Source organism: Diabrotica virgifera, chromosome 8 (genome assembly GCF_917563875.1).
Source record: "Diabrotica virgifera virgifera chromosome 8, PGI_DIABVI_V3a".
NCBI classification, from domain to species: domain Eukaryota; kingdom Metazoa; phylum Arthropoda; class Insecta; order Coleoptera; family Chrysomelidae; genus Diabrotica; species Diabrotica virgifera.
The window spans coordinates 219,054,040-219,073,282 of record NC_065450.1 but is presented as its reverse complement, the minus strand read 5'-3'; the positions used below and the strand labels follow the sequence as shown (position 1 = coordinate 219,073,282).

General features: G+C 33.3%; 2 protein-coding genes across 2 annotated transcripts in view; both read left to right on the top strand.

Moving 5' to 3' along the window:
- Window positions 1–932: 932 nt before the first annotated feature.
- LOC114336372 (DNA polymerase subunit gamma-2, mitochondrial) lies at window positions 933–10,032 on the top strand. The gene is made up of 6 exons (XM_028286731.2): window positions 933–1,211; window positions 2,048–2,658; window positions 5,019–5,180; window positions 6,141–6,324; window positions 7,726–7,949; window positions 9,919–10,032. Exons 2-6 carry the CDS (start codon window positions 2,200–2,202, stop codon window positions 9,976–9,978), a joined length of 1,089 nt encoding a protein of 362 aa, XP_028142532.1. The 5' UTR covers window positions 933–1,211; window positions 2,048–2,199; the 3' UTR covers window positions 9,979–10,032.
- Window positions 10,033–12,039: 2,007 nt separating this feature from the next.
- Window positions 12,040–19,243, top strand: part of LOC114336381 (hydroxysteroid dehydrogenase-like protein 2) — a 44,479-nt gene continuing 37,275 nt past the window's right edge. The window contains exons 1-2 of the mRNA XM_028286743.2: window positions 12,040–12,229; window positions 16,743–16,906. Of these exons, the coding sequence (XP_028142544.1) occupies window positions 12,216–12,229; window positions 16,743–16,906 (178 nt within the window). The 5' untranslated portion in view covers window positions 12,040–12,215. The remainder of the gene's footprint in view (window positions 12,230–16,742; window positions 16,907–19,243) is intronic.

Sequence of the window (19,243 nt, the reverse complement as noted above, 5' to 3'; positions counted from 1 at the left end):
AGAGCATGTTCCAGAGCATCGGTCCTAGAACGAAGGATGTCTGCATAACATCTGCCCTGCTATGTTAATCTGTCTACTTGAGAAGTATTCCTATTCGTTTACTATTTTTTGTACGTATATACTTCCATTTTCTCCAGTATATCAGATATTACTCCCCAACTCGCGCAACTGAAGGCATTTTATATGTCCAGAAAGCAGGCCAGGAGCCACATGCTTCTGTATGTGGCAGTTTATTCCGTCATCCTACTGATTGGCCCATTCTATAAATCCATATTGGCGTTCGGGCAAGCTCCTTTTCTCTATGACTTCGTTTTGCGAGTAAGTCCTCATTTTGAAGATCTTGCCCATTGTGTTGCCTTTTCCTCTATGATTACCTTTATAATTTCTGGTAGAACTCTGTTGGGTCCGGGTGCTCTCCCGGCCTGTAGTGCTTACCCCGCCTAGCTCATGTAGACCTAAACTCGTCATTTAGCCTTAAAAATTAGCTCACGCAGTCCTAAATACTAGCTCACGTTCACGTAGACCTAAAAACTTTGGAACACATCCAGTAAAAATTTGATTTAAATTTTACTCTGTATTGTACCGGTATTGTAAGTTGCCGAATTCGATAAGTTGGATAATCTCCAAGATTTAGCCCAATATGAGGAGCAAAGATAATTATTTGATTTATAGAGCATACCAACCGGTAATAAATGTTTCTTGTTGTTCCAATTATTATAAAATAAAATTATAGTAATATTTTTATTTATATGGTAGCTGTTGATCCTCGTTTATCCGTATACAACTTTAATATTAAAACAGAAGAATTACATAACCAAATAAAAAGATTTTTAAAAACAAAGATGATCCTGTTTTGAATCAGGTTTTTTTATTCCTTTTATATAAAAAAATATAATGAATAGACTCGTGTACCTTACTTTAAATAGAAGTAGGTATTTTTGTACGGTAGTAGAACAACCTAAAATACTAACAAAAGAAATTAAACGAATTATTCCCACAAAAAGAATAAAATCAAAGATTGATTTGACAAAATTGCCACCAAAGACGAAAATTGATGCCAATACCATAGCTTTACTCGAAAGATTATCCCTAGTCGATTGCGAAAGCAAAAAAGCAATCGAAACTGTTGAAGCACAATTAGAGTTTGCAGATCAAATCCTTCAAGTTGATACATCAAATGTGGAACCACTCATTACTCCATTAGAGGATTTGTAAGTGTATTTTATTATTAGTAACTATTATAAATTCTGCTTTAAATATTATATAATATCATTTATAGTATAGTCAAGACCGCTTATTGGAATAGCCTTCGTGCTAAGCAAAAGTATTCTCATAACCGGGATATTCCTATAACTGGTAATCTAATAAGCTGGTTCAACGGTACTGCCATCTTGCTAAGAGATTCATTCATAATCAGCTTAAACAATGAATCATTCCATAAAGCAGGTAGATCCCTGATCCCTTGTTTATGAAATTTCACACCTCTAATAATAACACTGATCGAGTTTAATATTATTGGTTCTCTTAAGAAGATACTATTTATAGTCAGTGTGGCAACTGATTGGAAAATTTACACCGAATATAACAACATTCAGTTTGACAACAAGTTGATGTTAATATTTCCCTTCTAAGATAAACATATCTGTAGCTTAGTCCAGACGAATTAATATATCTTTTTTACCAGCAAAAATTAGATGTTTTAACCAAATAATGTTTCAAATATGATGTGCAAAATAATTTTGAATTCGGTTCTGCTGATAAACTTACTTTTTTTGTAGTTAAAGTAGAAAAACAGTTAAATTTCTCTTTGCGTAATTATTATCGTCCAGTTATCGTCTAATTATTTTAATTGTACTAATATCCCTCGGCTAATTGAGAATGATTAATCGGCTGTTAATACATCTTATCTGCAGCTACTTCTGGAATGTCTTAAATCTATCGAGTTTCATTTATAAAATGCGCATTCCCACTGATTGTCATTTCGACTATACTATAAATGCATAATTACATGAACCCTACATATCTGTATTGTCAAATTTATTTTCAGACCTTTACAAGTAAGAGAAGATATTGTAACCGATGGGAACTGTCGAGAGGTTGTATTAAAGGGAGCAGTTTTAGTTGAAGACGAGTATTTTGTAGCACCTCCAGGAAATATACCTTTAGAATCCAGAGAAAACTTACTACACGACACAAAAGATGTTAAAAAGGACTCTTGACCTTGCAACAAATGGTGGTTTTTTAAAAAAGACTGTTTTACCTAACTATAACATTGACCAGTTCAAAATTGGACCGCTGGGTCTACTCTTATGTCAAAATATAAACACGGAATGGTTGTATCACACTCTGATAAATAAAGAACTTACAGTATGTCCAAATGAGGGGGATATTGATAATACCTACAACTTTGTCAAAATTCTTTGTTCAAGTAAATTGCCGTTTGGTATCACAGATGTCAACAAGCAAAAGAAATCTTTTACAACTGATGAAATTGTTGAGTATTACAAAAATGCAAGCAAAGGAGAAAAGGTAAGTTTTGAAAATCTACTTCGACATGAAGAGGATGTGTTTCTGAAGTTTACTATATTTGTATCACCAAGTGATTCTACCCAAATGTTCCACCAGTGGCAGAAGCAAAGAAGGATATGGTTTAGGAAAGTAAGTATAACATTTTAATGAAAATGGTTCTTTAATTTGCTATCCTATCTGCTTATTTAGTATTATCAATATCAACAATAAAATGTACATCTTTAAGCCGGCCACTCACGATACTGCGGCATCGTTCAATTTTGTCAAGTTCGACTAATTAACAAAAATTTTGATCGTGTGTGACCGTGCATCCAACAAAATCGTTACAATTTTACCACAGAGAAACTGGTTTCTATGCTGCAGTACTACAGAATTGATATCATCGACGAGTTTGTCGAACGACACCGCAGTATTGTGAGTGGCTGGCTTTACTCACAGTTCTTGGTTTAGTCAGTTAAATGATCCTTGAGGAAAATGAACATGAAAATCACAATTTTTAAATCTGTGTTTTTCTTTTTTCCTTCAAGAAAAGTACTTATGAAACGTATTAAAAGATCTTAATGAACTAAGTTTCAAGACCAGAATTTTTCCTTTAAAAGAAAAAGCATCAAGAAGAAAACATATTGGCGTAAAATGCAATAGAGCTCTTCCTTATAAGAGGAATGTTTGTACCAAGTTTAAATTACATTGCATGAATACTTTTTCCCCAAGAAAAATAAGAACCATAAAATATGAGAAGAAGAAGACCTTTTGAACCCAAATTCCATCTAAATATAATAGTTTTCTTCCAAGACTGTTAAATTTTTTGTAAGTGTTCTCTCTGCTATTGGATAATTTCTTGTTGTTCCATAAGAATACTGTAACTTGTGATATGTTGAGGGGTATGAAATCATCAAAATTTATTTTGGCTAGGGCTTCTTTTAAGCTTGCGATTTCAATTTTTAAAGACAAAACGTGGGCTCTTTTCTCTAAATTTGAGGCAATCTTCAAGCAGAATTCACATTATCGTACTGGTTTCAATGTTCTCAATAGATAAATTATTTAATTTGTCATTATTTTGAATAAAATACAATAAGTATACATGAATGAATAAAAAGACAAAAACAATTCTTAAAAATGGGAACCTTAAAATCAATATTAATCAATAATACTGCTATATTTCTCTACATGGAATAACTATACCATTGGTAAACAAATTACATATTACATAGTCGGAGTTGGTCCGTTGCCCATTGAACTGGCAAGTACCTAGCATTTTCGAGCAGGGACCATGTTGCCCTTTGAGCATGTATTCTATTATATCTAACAACATCGACTGGTAGTCACCATATTCTATTAAAATAAGATATTTAAACCATATTTTATGGGGTTACCACTTTAAATAGTGTGCTAGTTTCAAACTACTCAACAGAATGCACTGAAGATGTTCTGAATTAGAACAAAAACGTTTTGCAATCCATTTGGATGACTTTTTAGATAGTTTTTTAATAAACGATTTTATACCAGAATAATAGAAGTTGAAGTTTTTACTTCTGTATGAGTTTTTTAAACTATGGTATACAGCCAACTATTGGGATTTTCCCATTGATTTTATTTTGTTTAATTATTACCTTTTGCCCAATTGGACATAGGTGAATATTTTAGGACCACACCCGTATGTCCCAAGCAGAGAATCCTTCGATATTAACAAACTAGTGAACTTTTAGGGCGAATGGTTCTGAGAATTATTTGGTCAGGTTTTATAGTTACTAATAAACACGATATAAAGGATTGTGCAAACTAGAAATAAAGGTGTTAAGCGAATAAAACATTTATTAACAACGAGTTTAACAAATATGCGGAATTAACGATAAATTATTGTCTTAATAGCGAAAGAGAAAGAGTAACAGTATTTAATCTAATTATTGCAGAGAACGTATTTTCATGGCGAAATTCACTAACACTTCGCCTGTGAGAGGCTGGCGAGAGACTACTGTTTTTATTCTAAAACTGCATAATATTTTGCTAAGGGTAAGAATGTCACAAGAGCGTATCCGTCCACACATGTTTCTACCCTTGCGACCACCGAAGAAGCTAAACAGCAAAACCATATGTCCGCTTTATCTTTTCTGCTTAACACAACACTTAAAAACAAAATTCTTAAATCTCACTAGCAAATGGTACAGATTGTCCCAACAAATTTAAGAGCGATATTTTTATAAAAGCGAATTAATTTAACTATTGTTTTCACAACAATACTGTTTATCCAAAGTCAATTGAAAATAGAAATTTCACGAGGAGGATTAAATATATTATTTAACAGATCTCTTTTACAACGGTAATACGAGGATATCTTGTAATAGCTTGGTTATGTTGCGTACATCGCATTCTGTAGTAAAATGGATTTGTTAATTAATATATTTGAACCTCATCATAAAATTTCAATTTTCAATTGACTTTGGATAGAAAGTACACATACTCCTAGCAGCTTTGATATTAATAATAAATAGTTTTCAGCTGCCCCTGGAAGATATTTACTGAGTGATATTAAAAATGTGGAAAACACAATACAAACTGTAGACATCACCGCAAAATATTCCTGGGGAACACAGCTCTTGGAAACTATTACTCTTAACAGAGAAGATAAAAATTTTACCAATCAGCAACTAGAGGTGAGTAAATCTTTTTAAGGTCTAATCTAAATTTGATGCAGTGAGTAAAAAATTATTTTATGACAAGCTTTATATCAAAACAACCAAACTGCATATATTTGCTTTAAGATTTTATCATGTTTTTACTGTCTTTTTTTGTGTGAGAGTGGAAATCTTCTAAAGACCATACAAGGCAAATCATACCTGACATGTGTTGGATTCAGAGTAAACAGAGTAGATCCAAACGCAACTCCCCTTTTTGCATCCGGTCCGGATGCATCCGTGGTACATTGTACAATGCCTATCAACTAAAACCACTCTCGTCTTACGCGCGTGGCACATCTTTCCAGACCGTTCTCTTGTGCGCACAGCCACCCTTTGTCTTCTCTTTTGTTTTCCTCTCTGTTGCTGACGTTGCCTATGTTTACCTCTGTTGTCTCTCTCTTTCTATATTTTTTTTTCTTTTAACGATTTTTGTCACCGCCTCTAGCACTTCCTTAAACTCACTTTCTCCCCTTGTCCTTACGATCATAAAATTGTGTGCTTCTAAGATGCCTACTCTACATATAGCTTCGTTCTTCCAACGTTGAACCTTCGGCTGTGTCGCTTACGCCACAATCCACTCAGCTACCGTCTATTGCCTTGCATATCCTCTCAAGGTAAGCTCCAAATGACTTGTGTCCTGTAAGGAATTATGCTCTCCCCGACTGGGCTTAAAGTCCTTGTCCATCCAGCCATCCGTTCGCTTACCCACTCTTCCTGCCACTTTGTGGTGATTTCTTCCCTTTCTTGTGTCTTCTCTTGATTAGTCTTGCCATGTGTTTTGGCTTTCTCTTTTACCTGCAGGTGTCTTGGTGGTACCGCAGCATGTTTTTACTGCTTACAATATTTTTTTATTTATTTGATAGAATAGATTACAATTAAATATTTTAAAACTAACAAGAGTTCTGTATACTATACTATGATACCTTAATATTTTAGTTTAAAGAACGAAAATTTGTAACAGCTCATACAATTACAAGCCAGATAAATCTACCTACAATATTTTTAAATACCATTTGTGATGCTTATCAAGAACCAGTCTTTCAGGATAAGGTTAGACCAATGTTCCATTTCCATAGGAAGCTAGCCCCATTCAAACTCAGTTTTGCAATGACAGGCAGTTGTAAGTATTATATTTATCAGGTTTTTTTTAGAATTTTATAATTATTAGGTACCTATATATGAGTTTATAATATGAAATCCTAAAGTGCGAAGGACAAGAACTGACCAAACAACCATTAAAACTAATCCAAAAAATAATAGAACAAAACAGAATGCCATAAGAATGGAGATCAAGCAAAAGGGAGACAAATCGGACAGCGTAATTAATTTATTAAACACATTAAAATCAGTGACAGCCGGTCAGGGTCGGCAGTGCCGTCCCACACATTTGTAGACACATTATAGATTTTTTTTAAATATTTAGGTAATTTAATCAGACTTGATGATATTATTTGTTTCTGTGAAATAGCAAAAATATCTGTGAGATAACACAAACTAAATTTTATTTATGGTTTTTAAAATAATTCGACCAATCCGAGCGTGAAGTGATCCCTGCGTGCAAAAAGACACTTTTCAAATGATCCCAGCCAAGCATCCGATTGCGAATGTGTCAATAGACCCGTTTCGACAAACCGACTTCAGATTGACGATTTACATGTTAAGAATCTACGGAATATTGGTCGATAGGCAACCAATTATACATTTTACCCGTATTCACTTGAATGGCAAGTCCGGAAAATATCAATCTACTGATCGGTGATGATCGGCAGACGCCAGCAGAACGTAAAATAGGTACCTTATAAGTGCGCACGGGATGAAATTAGTAGTTTTACGTCGTTTAATTGATATTGTAAATTTTTAAAGTTTTTCAAGTTGTTAAAAAAAACAAAAATCTATGAAAGTTGAAGCCTTTTAATTATATGGTATACCTATCTGAAGAGACAAAAATCCTTGCCGACCCTGTCTCTAAAGCCACGAGCCGCCACTGATTAAAATTAACAACCAAAGTGATAACAAACAAGCTGAAAGAAATTATAACATTAGCAGTAGAACAAAAAGGTTTTAGGTCAGGAAGATCATGCACCAACGCAATATTTATAATGAGGCAAGTTCAAGAGAAATCATTAGAATACAACAAACCGGCATATTTATGTTTCGTGGACCTTAATGAATGAAATAATATGGAGAAATAGAATATCGGAAAAGAAATAAAAGGCAGAATTTACAAAACAGTAATCAGACCAATAATGACATACGCGGCAGAAACACCACCTGACACAGAGAAGACAAAAAGCGACAAAAAAATTAAAGCTTTTTTTTAGTTATTCATATTATTTACAATTTTCAAATTGACACCCTGTATAAACTTATAGGTACAGTAATGTTTCGTTTATTTTTATTGTTTGAAGTATTTCTTCTTGGGTTATCAAATCGATTATAATCCTTCGTCGACCCTCCATTATTACACTTTTCTTCAGAATATTGAATTAACGAAGATTTCAGTATTATTATTATTTTTTAGCACAAGCTATTACAAAAGAACTTGAAGATTTAGCATTATATCTGTGCAAGCAACTTAGAGAAAACCATGTTTCAACTTTATATCTTCCAAGTTCCTCTAGAAATACTTTAGAAGCCCAGTATAAGCAATATGATCAGTTGGGAATCCCATACACTGTTGTTCTAAATGAAAGGACCCTAAATGATGGTGTAGCTAATTTGAGAAGCCGTGATACAACATTAAAGGTAAAGTTATTAATTTATGTATTTTATAAATAATAATTATATTGGAAAAGTACATTTGGTAGTTATTTTTATAGCGCTTGTCATCGATTGTCATTTGTTTCAAGCTCCTGTCATATGTTGTATAATTTGTGTATACGAATATACAGATTATACAACATATGCCAGAAGCTCGAAACAAATGACCGTTGTTGAAAACCCCTATTGCTACAGTGGACATAGTGTTTAGAGGATCCAAGATAATTATGAAAAAATAGTAATGTCGTATGGGTGTAGATGGGGATCATGGGAGCCCCCACTAGAATCGCTCTAATCCTTTAGATTTATAGCAACCCTTTAGAACTATGGAGTCCTAGCAGAGTTTCCCTTGCTGGGGCAGGGAAAGGGCTCTTTCCGAAATTAGTTTAGCAACACTGAGGATATCATGGAAATATTGTTGAACATTACTGAAGAATATGGTATCTTTAGCTCTATTGCTACCAGTCTTACGCCAAATTGTACTATTCTTGTTCTCATGATCATTTTTCAGTGCGTCATTAATTATGACGTCATATACTGTATTGGCTGTGTCGAGACTTATTTCATGTAATTATTGACGAATCTGACAGATGCCACAATCGTACTTAGCCATAGGTGAAAAGCTTGTGGAATTAGTAATTTAGTAGATTTGATTTTTACACAATATGTTAACATGTAGGTATTTTTTATAAAGGGGAATAGAATTAAAAAGTAAACAATATTGTTAATTAAATTTATAAATATGGAAACATTAAAAAATGACACAAAACTATCCATAAACTGTGTTTTTATCTTCTTCTCTAGGTGCTGTCTCCGCTTCAAAAGTTAGCAATCATCAGAGAGATCTTTATTTCTGAAACAGCGGCTCTAAATAATTCACTGTTATTACATCCAAACCAGTTCCTAAGGTTCTTCAGCCATGAGTTACGTCTCCTTACTATGGATCTTTTTCTTGCATAATGACCTGGAGTATTAGATATACATCTCTCATCACATGTCCCATATATCTCAGTTTTCTTCTTATTTGTTAGTTCTCGTTCCTTATGCGTAAGTCTCATTACCTCCACGTTGGCTATTATATCTACTCATGAGATATTTAGCACTCTTCGGTACATCTCGAATGTCTCTAGTCTCCTCACGTCAATGACTAACTTTTAACGAACTAAATTCTAAACCAAAACACAAAATAATGCACAAAGACGTTGTGAAACACAAGTGAAGTCGAATTCGAAATTTCAAAATGACAGGTACACAAAATACTGACCTGAATAATAACCGTCACTTGACTCTTTGACACTTCTAAAAAATGGCCAAAATGAACGAAGTTTTCGTCAAATGTTCGTAATATGTGTATTTGATTGGCTAGAAAAAACGCGCATTCTAAATATCAACGAATCAAACGTAGGTTAGGAATAGACATCTTATGTATATAACCATTGTAATGCTGCATTATTTTTGTGTTTAATCACGGAGCTACCGCTTTTTCCGTCTCATCTAACTTAATGCATTAGAGAGAAATCGAAAAACTGTGACGCACTGAAAAATGATCATGAGAACAAGAATAGAAAAAGTTTAATGTAAAAAAGAAGCAGATCAAATGAACTTTGTCATTGGGCATATCACAAGGCACTCCCAGCAAAGTTTAGAGAAGTTGTGCCAAAAACGGTCACTGATTCACGTAGATAATCCAACACGTCGGCTGTCAACAAGGGGCATATCCAATGTGGCGGCTTTCAAATCTAGTATTTTTCTACCTGACAGTAGAATCAGACCCCTAATGAACGTTTTATCTTGATTCAAACTTAAGCACTTATCAAATTTGTAATGTAGTCGCGGTCACGGACTCTACTTTTGGAGATTCTTTCTAAATCCCTCTCCCCTCAGAAACGTTGATTTGCTACGCTTATGAATTGTAGATGTTTCTTTTATAATAAATTGATGTCTTTTTTTTCAGGAGCAGGTCCATATCACAGAATTAGTCACATATGTAGAGCAGTTGTTTAGAAATTATTAATTATTGTTAAAATGTTTTTATATTTAAGAAATAAATTTGAATCTTTTTAAATTATCTGTGTTTATTATTGTATGTCAAATAAAATTAGGTACTATTTAAATTTCAAATAGAATCTTCGAAAACGAACAATCTTAAAATCTACGAGTCTTGACGTAAATATTTAACATTTACAAAACTCCGACTATGATGGCAGTTGGGTGGATTCAGTGGCTTCACAGCTTATTTTTGTCGGTCCAAAATAACTGTTAAGCCAAAATTTTAAGTTTTGTCGGTCCAATGGCAAATGTAAAATTTTAATTGTATATCAAAAAATGCGCAATAACTACCTACCTCTTAATTCCCACCAAATTTCATTTGAATATCTTAACCGGTTTTAGAGCAATAAATAAACAGTCAGTTTATAAGAAAAAATGCTATCTCGGAAACGAAGCATTTACAGGCATACGTTTATAAATCAATCTGGGAATCAATCAAAGGAAAAATGTAAATTGTGAGAAAAGAAAATAAAAAAAGATAAATTTCGCATCTCTCTCTCTCTCTCTCTCTCTCTCTCTCTCTCTCTCTCTCTCTCTCTCTCTCTCTCTCTTCAATCCTGACCCCCCGGAGGAAGTGTAGTGATCGACGTGATGTCGTGTATTGTCTGCCTCCAAAGATCTCTGTCTCTGGTCATTTCTTTTAACTCATGCATAGGTCTTTTGCATATTCCTGTAATTTGATCGATCCATCTTGTTGGGGATCTTCCTCGTGATCTTCGGCCTTCCACCTTTCCTTGTATAATGAGTCTTTCCATGTTTTCTGTGTTGGCTCTCATAACATGTCCAAAGTATTTTAATTGTTGGAGATGGACTTTACTGGAGAGCCGTTGGCTAACTTTCAGCTCTCTTAAAATTGAATTATTTGTTCTATGGTCGGTCCAAGGAATTCGTAGCATTCGTCTCCAACAGAACATTTCAGTGGCGTCTATCTTTCTTCTTTCCGAATTTCTCAGGGTCCAAGATTCACATCCGTAAATCAGTATTGGGAATATTAAGCAGTTGATCAACCTCATCTTTAACGCTCTTGAAATTTGACAGTCCTTCCATATTGTGGTCATTTTTGCTGTGGCGACTTTTGCTAAATCACATCTACGTTTTATTTCTTCCTGTAGTGACCCTGTGTTTGTGATTAATGAACCCAGATATAAGTATGAGCTCACAACCTCAAACCGATCAATTGTGGTTATATGTGTGACTGTTATGTAGTCTATCCACTATAATGATCTTTGTCTTTGATATGTTTAATTGCATACCAAATATTTGACTTTCGTTTTCAACCAGTCGTATAAGATCAATCAGCTCTGCTTGACTATTTGCAAGAAGGGCTGTGTCATCTGCGAAACGTAGGTTGTCAATCAATCAAGACATGTTATTTATTCCCCGTTTAGGCTTAAGCCTCTTCAGGGTACGTAGGTTGTTTATTTTATGACCATTTATTGAGATGCCTTTTTCCCATCCTTCAAGTGCTCTTCTCATAATATGCTCTCCATATATATTGAATAATTGTGGAGATAGTATACATCCCTGTCTGACACCCTGTTCTGGATGAAATTCGTTTGAAAGTGTGTCTAGCACTTTAACTGATCCAGTAGTGTGTTCGTATAGTTCAGTAAATAAGGTGTTGGGGTACGGGTACGCCTACTTCTTTTAGTATTTGCCATAAGTGTCTCCACTTGACCCTGTCGAACGCCTTACGATAATCTATAAAGCATAAGTACAGTGGAATATTGAATTCCCTAGATTTTTCGATTATCTGTCTTATATTCAACAGGTGTTCTCGAGCTACAATTTATAATAGGTATTATTTGGTATTCAAAAACAAAATTTTTGCCAGGCTTCCTACTTTGATAATAATACATTTCTACATATAAAAATAAATCTAAAGTCTAAAAAGCATATAAATATTATGTAGTAAGTTGTAAAATTATGAAGACGGTCCTGTTTTGTATTGCGCTGTCATTACGTGTTTTATACCTCGCCAAAAAATGCCTCGATACAGCTGGTACTGTCACTGCCATTTGTCATAAATATTTTAAACAACAACTTGAACAACACAACAAATAAAAGCAAAATTGAACCTTAGACTTTAGACCTATTTATTTTTACTCTACTTTATTTAAATTGATCAGTTTGGAGCCGAACAACTTAAAAAGCACTACTCCTTTTAATTTTTATAAAGATTGTTAATTAAATAAAGAAATTATGATTAATTCGGGGTAAGTAGAACAATTTAATATGTAGGTTGGGATTAGAAATTTAAACTATTCTCGTAAACTTGGCATTTTTGAATGGATATTTAATTAGAATATAAGTATTAAATATACTTTTCGTCCAATTTTGACATTTTTTAGTTCAAAATTGTATACATATTTCTGTAATACTTAATGTTATTAACCATTATATTTATCTTCCCTTTAAATATTATTGTTCACCAAGTTTTATATTATTGTACCCTTGTTCAAAGTTCTTATTTGTCAAGAAAGTCTTACAATTTTTTAAAAAAATTTAAAAATCAAAATTATTGTAGGAATTATTCAACAGAAAGCTATGACCTAAATTTCAGAATCTACCTAATTTTATGCATTACATTTGTATTATTGTATGCAATTTCTTTGTTTTACTTCATTCCTGTTTTGTTGTTGTTAATTTAATATCCTATTTCAGAGAAAAGTAGAATAATATTACCTACATTTTCAAAAAATAGTTTTAAACACTATACCTATGTCTTTCTAGTTCTTGTATGCTTTTGTCCAAAGTTCACATATTCTAAGATTTCATACATTACTTATGGTCTTAAGTTTTAAAATTCTGTTGATTTTGGTAGACAAGCCACACAACCAACCCAGTAACATTTTCCCAAAAAAACTACTTCTGAGTATTAGAGGTAAAGTCATTTCTAAAATGAGTTGCAAGTATTGTAAGATAGACAAAAATCAGAGAATGTCTCGGAAATTAGGAAGTATAGGTGAGAAAACAAATCTATCACATATCTGGATGAAACATGGTTTGATACTCATGATACAGTATGCAAAGGATGGGTTGATTCTAGTAAAAATTGCCAGATAAAAGTACCTTTAAATAAAGGAAAACCCTACATCAGGAGTTCCCAATAGGTGGTACGTGTCGCCTGACCGAAACAAGCGATTATGCTGGGCCTCTATCTACGGAAGTGCCAGGGCACTACTCGTGTTTGTACGATTTTATTTTTATGAAGAAGTTATAGAAGAGTTTTTGTTCGGCAAACCACTTAAATCAGACACTACAGCGGAACTTATTTTTAATACAATAAATGAGTAAGTGCTCAAATTAGGCGTTCCTGCGTCAAAGTATATTAGTTAATATTCAGATGGAGCAACAGCTATGTCAGGAAAATTGACAGGACTAGCAGCAAACATAAAGAAAGTTGCTTCTGAATGCCGAAGTACATATTGGGTCTACATCGAGAAGAATAATCTGCTAAAAGTGTGCCAGAAACTATGATATCCGTTTTATCACATACTTTATAAAGGCTCTTAATTCAAGATTATTCTCCTTGATGTGTGAAGATATCAGTGGCAAGTTCAAAACTCTTCTGTTGCATATCCCTTTCGTCACCGGCTGACACGATCGTGAGCTCATGTTTATGTGGGTATCAAAATCAAAATAAACATATTTTTACTAGGAAAGATGATATCAATATGTTGTGTCTATCGTGTATTATCAGAGTAACTGAAATTATTTAACGAATTCCTGCTTAGTTTGCAATAGAATACCCTTTAAAGAAGGCTGTGTATTTTGACGACAAAACCGATAAAGGTAAGTAAAAGATATCTTGTTTTTTATAAGTGTTTATGTTATTTTAACGGGGTTGTGGTATAGATAAAGTTTCAACTTCAAGATTATAAACAAAATTTAAGAAATTTTTGGTTTGTTTGTAGAGATCTTGTCCCGTAAAATTTGAATATCACGATAGTGAGTTGCCGTCACACATTCAATTTTCAAAGCAGGAAATTAAAATACTAAATATTTATTGGTGTGACTTTTTATTAATTTTTCTACATTTTAATGATAAAAGTAGTTTTTCTAATTATTACAGGTGTGCCTCTCACCCACGATTTGGCTCTAGAGGTGTGAAATGATGGTAACTAGTCCGAAATAGAAGATTTAGATGGCGAAAATGATGTTGCTTTTGACGTTGAAATGTTTAAAAATAACACTGATGACAAGGATATTGAAGAAACTGTATTAGAAGAAGAACCTGTATTGAATGAAGAACCTGTTCCTTCAACGAGCTCTTCTTCAGCAAAGAGGCAATGGAAAGACATGACATTTCAGCAAAAAATGTTTGTTCTATTTTAGTTAGTATGTAATAGCATATTAAACAATTATAAAAATAATGTTTATTTGGCCCTAATGGTGTTTTACGTTTAATAAAAATGAATTTTTTCATACACTTACGATCCTGCATTCATAGAACATAAGCCCAGAGCGCACGAACGTGACATGTCATTTGTGACAGATTCAAACAATGAATTTTTTTTTCTGCATTTTTTACACTTTTTTAGATACCGTATATCGTATTTATTCAAAGGGAAACTTCATTTTCACTCAAAAAAAATTCAGGCCTGAAAGGGATATAGAAGTAAGATGGTTATCTCGAGGGAAAATGTTCACCAGTCTCTTCGAACTGACATCAGAAGTTTTATTGTTTTGGTCCTGTGATGAAGAATGGTTGTCAAGATTGGCGTATCTAGCTGACATTTTTGACAGACTCAGCACTGAACATGGGTCTTCAGGGAGTAAACACAACACCCTTCACAGCCAAGGAGAAAATAAACTCCCTCAAAAAAAAAAAGATGGTTCTTTATGTTCTCAAATCCAAGGAAAAATGTTTACATTTCCTATGTGTCATCATTTTTTTAAGAAAACGAAATATCTGCAATACAAAATGTGATTGTTGATATGATTCTTCACTGGAAATCACTTCAAGAAAGTTGGTGTGAGTTTTTATTGAATCTCACCCTACCGTGGCAAAAAGGGTTTAATTATTTTCTTTTGCCTAATTAGACATAGGTGAATATTTTAGGACCACACCCGTATGTCCCGTCCTTCGATATAAACAAAACATTGAATTATTAGGAGAACTGCTTCTAAGATTTAATTTGGTCTGGTTTTAAAGTTAATAATTAACACGATAGGAAGGGTTGTGCACACGAGAAATTTATTTATTTATTTATACTGCACATTTACAGCAATGATGCCAATTATAAATGCACAGTTGGTCAATACAAGTCAATAAGAACATACAATAATTTATACAATACAATAAAACAAATACACGTTAAAACAATAAATAAGGGTATCACAGTTTATGTAACATAGTACTCTTTTTCATATTACATAGGTCAAGGTCTTCACTCAGGATAAAATCGTTCATTGCCATTAAGCAGTTTGCCATGGGGGAGTTTGCATATTCTGGAGTTATTTTAAATAAAGTGTGTCTACATCTTTGGTCTGGTACATTAAAATTTATAAAAGAAAGAATCGTAGGAGAATCTATGATTTGATAAACTATATTCACAACGAACTGGCCAGTGAATTTCATGATTTTTTATACTATAACTTATCACTAACTTAGGGGAGTAATATGTAGTGTGTGCGTGTGGTGAATAAGTGTCTTGTTACTTTGCAAAGTCGACATCATTGTCTTTGCAAAGATATGCTAATTGTATCCGAACATCTGCGGTCCCTCCGGTGAGTACCGATCCCACATGGACAGAAACTATCTTCATTTATTAATTTATAATAAACGAAAAATTTCTGACCCGGGTGAGATTCAAATTCACGACCATTTGAACTTTTCGATCCAAAGGTAGGCGCTCTTACCACTGAGCCACAGAGGGGGGTATATGATATTGTAAGATTTGTGAAAAGTCAAAAATTATCATGGCTGGTACATGCCCAGAGACTAAAGATGGAAAAACAAAACAACAAAGAAAATATTACAATGGAAGACGACCTGAAAACCATGAACATAAGACAAGGGGGAGAGGGGCACAGGAAAGATCTAAATCGAAGGACATAGCCAGTCAGGCAAAGATCCATCCAGTGTTATGATGCCAAACGGAGAAGAAGAGAACTATTGAATAAATTATATCCAGACCTTTCATTCCATTCAGACCCAATGACTTTATCTGCAGTCCAGAATCTTACCATGAAACTAGTGCTATCAGATTAGTGTCAGACTAAGGAAAGTGCAATTCAGAAGAGTTTTTTCAAACTATCGTATTCACCTCAAGAATAGTATAGGCTGCTCTTACAAAATTGTTTTTGAATTTCATGTGATGCTATATTCAATTATTTCGTACTTTTAGTTTATTTACAAATATTATCCTAATAAGTTTATTAATATATAAACTTTGAACATTTATACTTTCATAATTTATGAGATCCTAACTAACATAACACATACTTGAGATCATAGATATCAAATTGACGTTTAATTTGGTGTCTGAAAACTTCTAAAGTTCAAGAAGGTATTTGTGAGATAGTCTATACCTACATATATCTAAACTATTTGATCTTTCAATTTATTTTTTTTTTCTCATAAAAACGCTATGATTCTGTAAGGAAGTAAGAGCAAAATGCAAAAAAAAAGAGAAAGACTAGAAATACTCCTGGAATATAAATTAATAATATTATTTTGAAACTTTGTGGTAAAATATTTTTAAATTATAATTATCTTTTCAGAAAACTTGCTGGCCTTACAATATTCGTAACTGGAGGAAGTAGAGGAATTGGTAAAGCGATTGCTCTAAAGGCAGCGAAAGATGGTGCCAACGTAGTCGTTGCTGCTAAAACAGCTGAACCTCATCCCAAACTTCCTGGAACAATATATACAGCATGTGAAGAAAGTAAGTTTCAAATTGGATTTTAGTTTGTTTTCAAAACTAGTTTTTATTACTTTATCCTGTTTTATTATAGTTTTACAAACCTTTTTACGTAGTTAGTAGCAGAGCATTGCAGTACAAAATTGGCATGCAATTCACCTCTCTTTTGGACTTAATTGGCTGGAAACAAAGCAACCGGTCCAAATCAATTCCTTCGATTATAATAATATGCATGGAAACACTTTCAGCTAATCTGTATACAGGGTGAGATTTTAGTGCGACATTGGCAGATAACGACAAGAAGTATTCTCACTTATGGGTGTGAAAATTGGATAATAAATAAGAAAACTAAAACAAAATGAGAGCAACAGACATGGAATTCCTAAGGAGAAGCTGCAGAATAATAAGAAGAGATAAAATAAAAAACAGAGATTAAGAAAATAATGGGAATGAACTTAGATGTAATAGACTACATAGAACAGAAGAGAATAACCCAGTACGGACATGTCAGAAGAGCAGACAGCAAATGTTGGATAAACAGAATAACAGAGTGGAGCCCGATAGGAAGAAAAAAGAGAGAGACAGACCCCGAAGATCTTTCAGAGATGAAGTGAACGAAGTAATGGAAAGAAGAAATCTGCGGGAAGGGGACTGGCAAAACAGAAAGAACTGGAGAGAACAGTTGAGTGAAGGAATAAATTGAAAATTGTGAAAATTCTTAGTGTGGTCGATAATTTCACTATAATACAGAATATCCAAAAAAAGTTATTTAGAAGAAATGTAGCCAATGATCTCCTCCAGGCTTGAATGAGATGCTGAATTATAAAAGGTGTTACATCAACACGCCAAGAACCTTTTAGTATAACATTCATAACTGTCACTTTTGACGATCAATTACTAATAAGTAAAAGACCACTTATATCAGTTAACAAAGGTAAAGCAGTAGGGTTTGAAAAAAATACAGTTTTCATATTAATACCTTTCTTATCTGTCTGTGGTCTGGGTATCAGGAGCAAGTTCGAGAAATCGCCTACTTGCATCCAGAATATATTATCATTAGCGATATCCTGAACAGAGGAAGTCAAACATAAGAACTTTTGAAAAATTAATGCATCGTTTTGTTCGCACTGGGTCAATTGTATATGAAAAAAAAGAATGTGTGTGTACTTTGTACGCACGTAAGAAGTTATACTTCTATTATATAATTTCAACGAAATAAATATACTTAACAGTTACAATACCAAAAATTAACAATAATTACCAAAAATTAACCAAAACTTAACAATACCAAAAATAAAAAAAAATAAATAAAAAAAATGAATATGAATCGAATCGTCCGGGATTTGAACCCGCCATCTCTCGATCTCTGGTCCAATGCTATTACAACCGAGATATCAAGCCCCGTGCTATTGACGTGTCGGATATAATTACACATCACGGTGACAAATAGATCAAAGTGAAGTATAAAAATAGATATTTTATTATCTTACGCCCGAGGAAGACAAATCCAAAGACACAAAAATTATAATAAATAATACATTTACTAAGAACACTAATATATTCTTTTAATGACTTATTTGCGCTGATACATACATAATTTGAAAGATTAGCAACGAACTACATACTGTTTGTCTGCGCATGCGCCAGGCAAGTATAAAATTTCACCCTCGGTCGTAAAGAAGTATAACTTCAAAAAAAATGGGAGAACCATACATGTTAAAAAGTGTGCAGTAGTTTCGTATACTCGAAAACTTAATAGTATTATTGAAGATTATTATATTGATGGTGATTGAGTGGAGAGAGTGAGTGTTATGAAGGATCTTGGAGATATATTTCAAACAAACATAAAGTTCAAATACACACTTTTGTGAAATAACTAACAGAGCCTATCGTGCCTTGGGTTTTGTTATTAGAAAAAGCAATAACTTCAGAATAAACACAATTATAAAACTCTATAATGCCCTGGTGAGACTACATATGGAATATGCTTTAAACATCTGGTCTCCAATTGCATTTTCAAACTCATAAAGGAATGAAAAAGTTCCAAAACGATTTCTAAGATTTTTATACCTAAGGAAAAAAAGGAATATCCATATCTGGACCTCGGAGGTAAACTACACTATGTCGACATGGTGTTGTTTTGAATAAGTTCCTTTAATCCACTTACTTTATTAGTTGGATAATACAAATTGGTTATATATTATCATTAAAATATGGTCATATTGTCTCTCAACCAGTTATGGGATATACCAGATTTTTATTAACATCCAAGTGCTCTAAAATTTGTTGCAACCACACTCTAAATACAGTTGTTCGATATGACATAGTGTAGTTTACCTCTGAGTTCCAGATATATGGTCT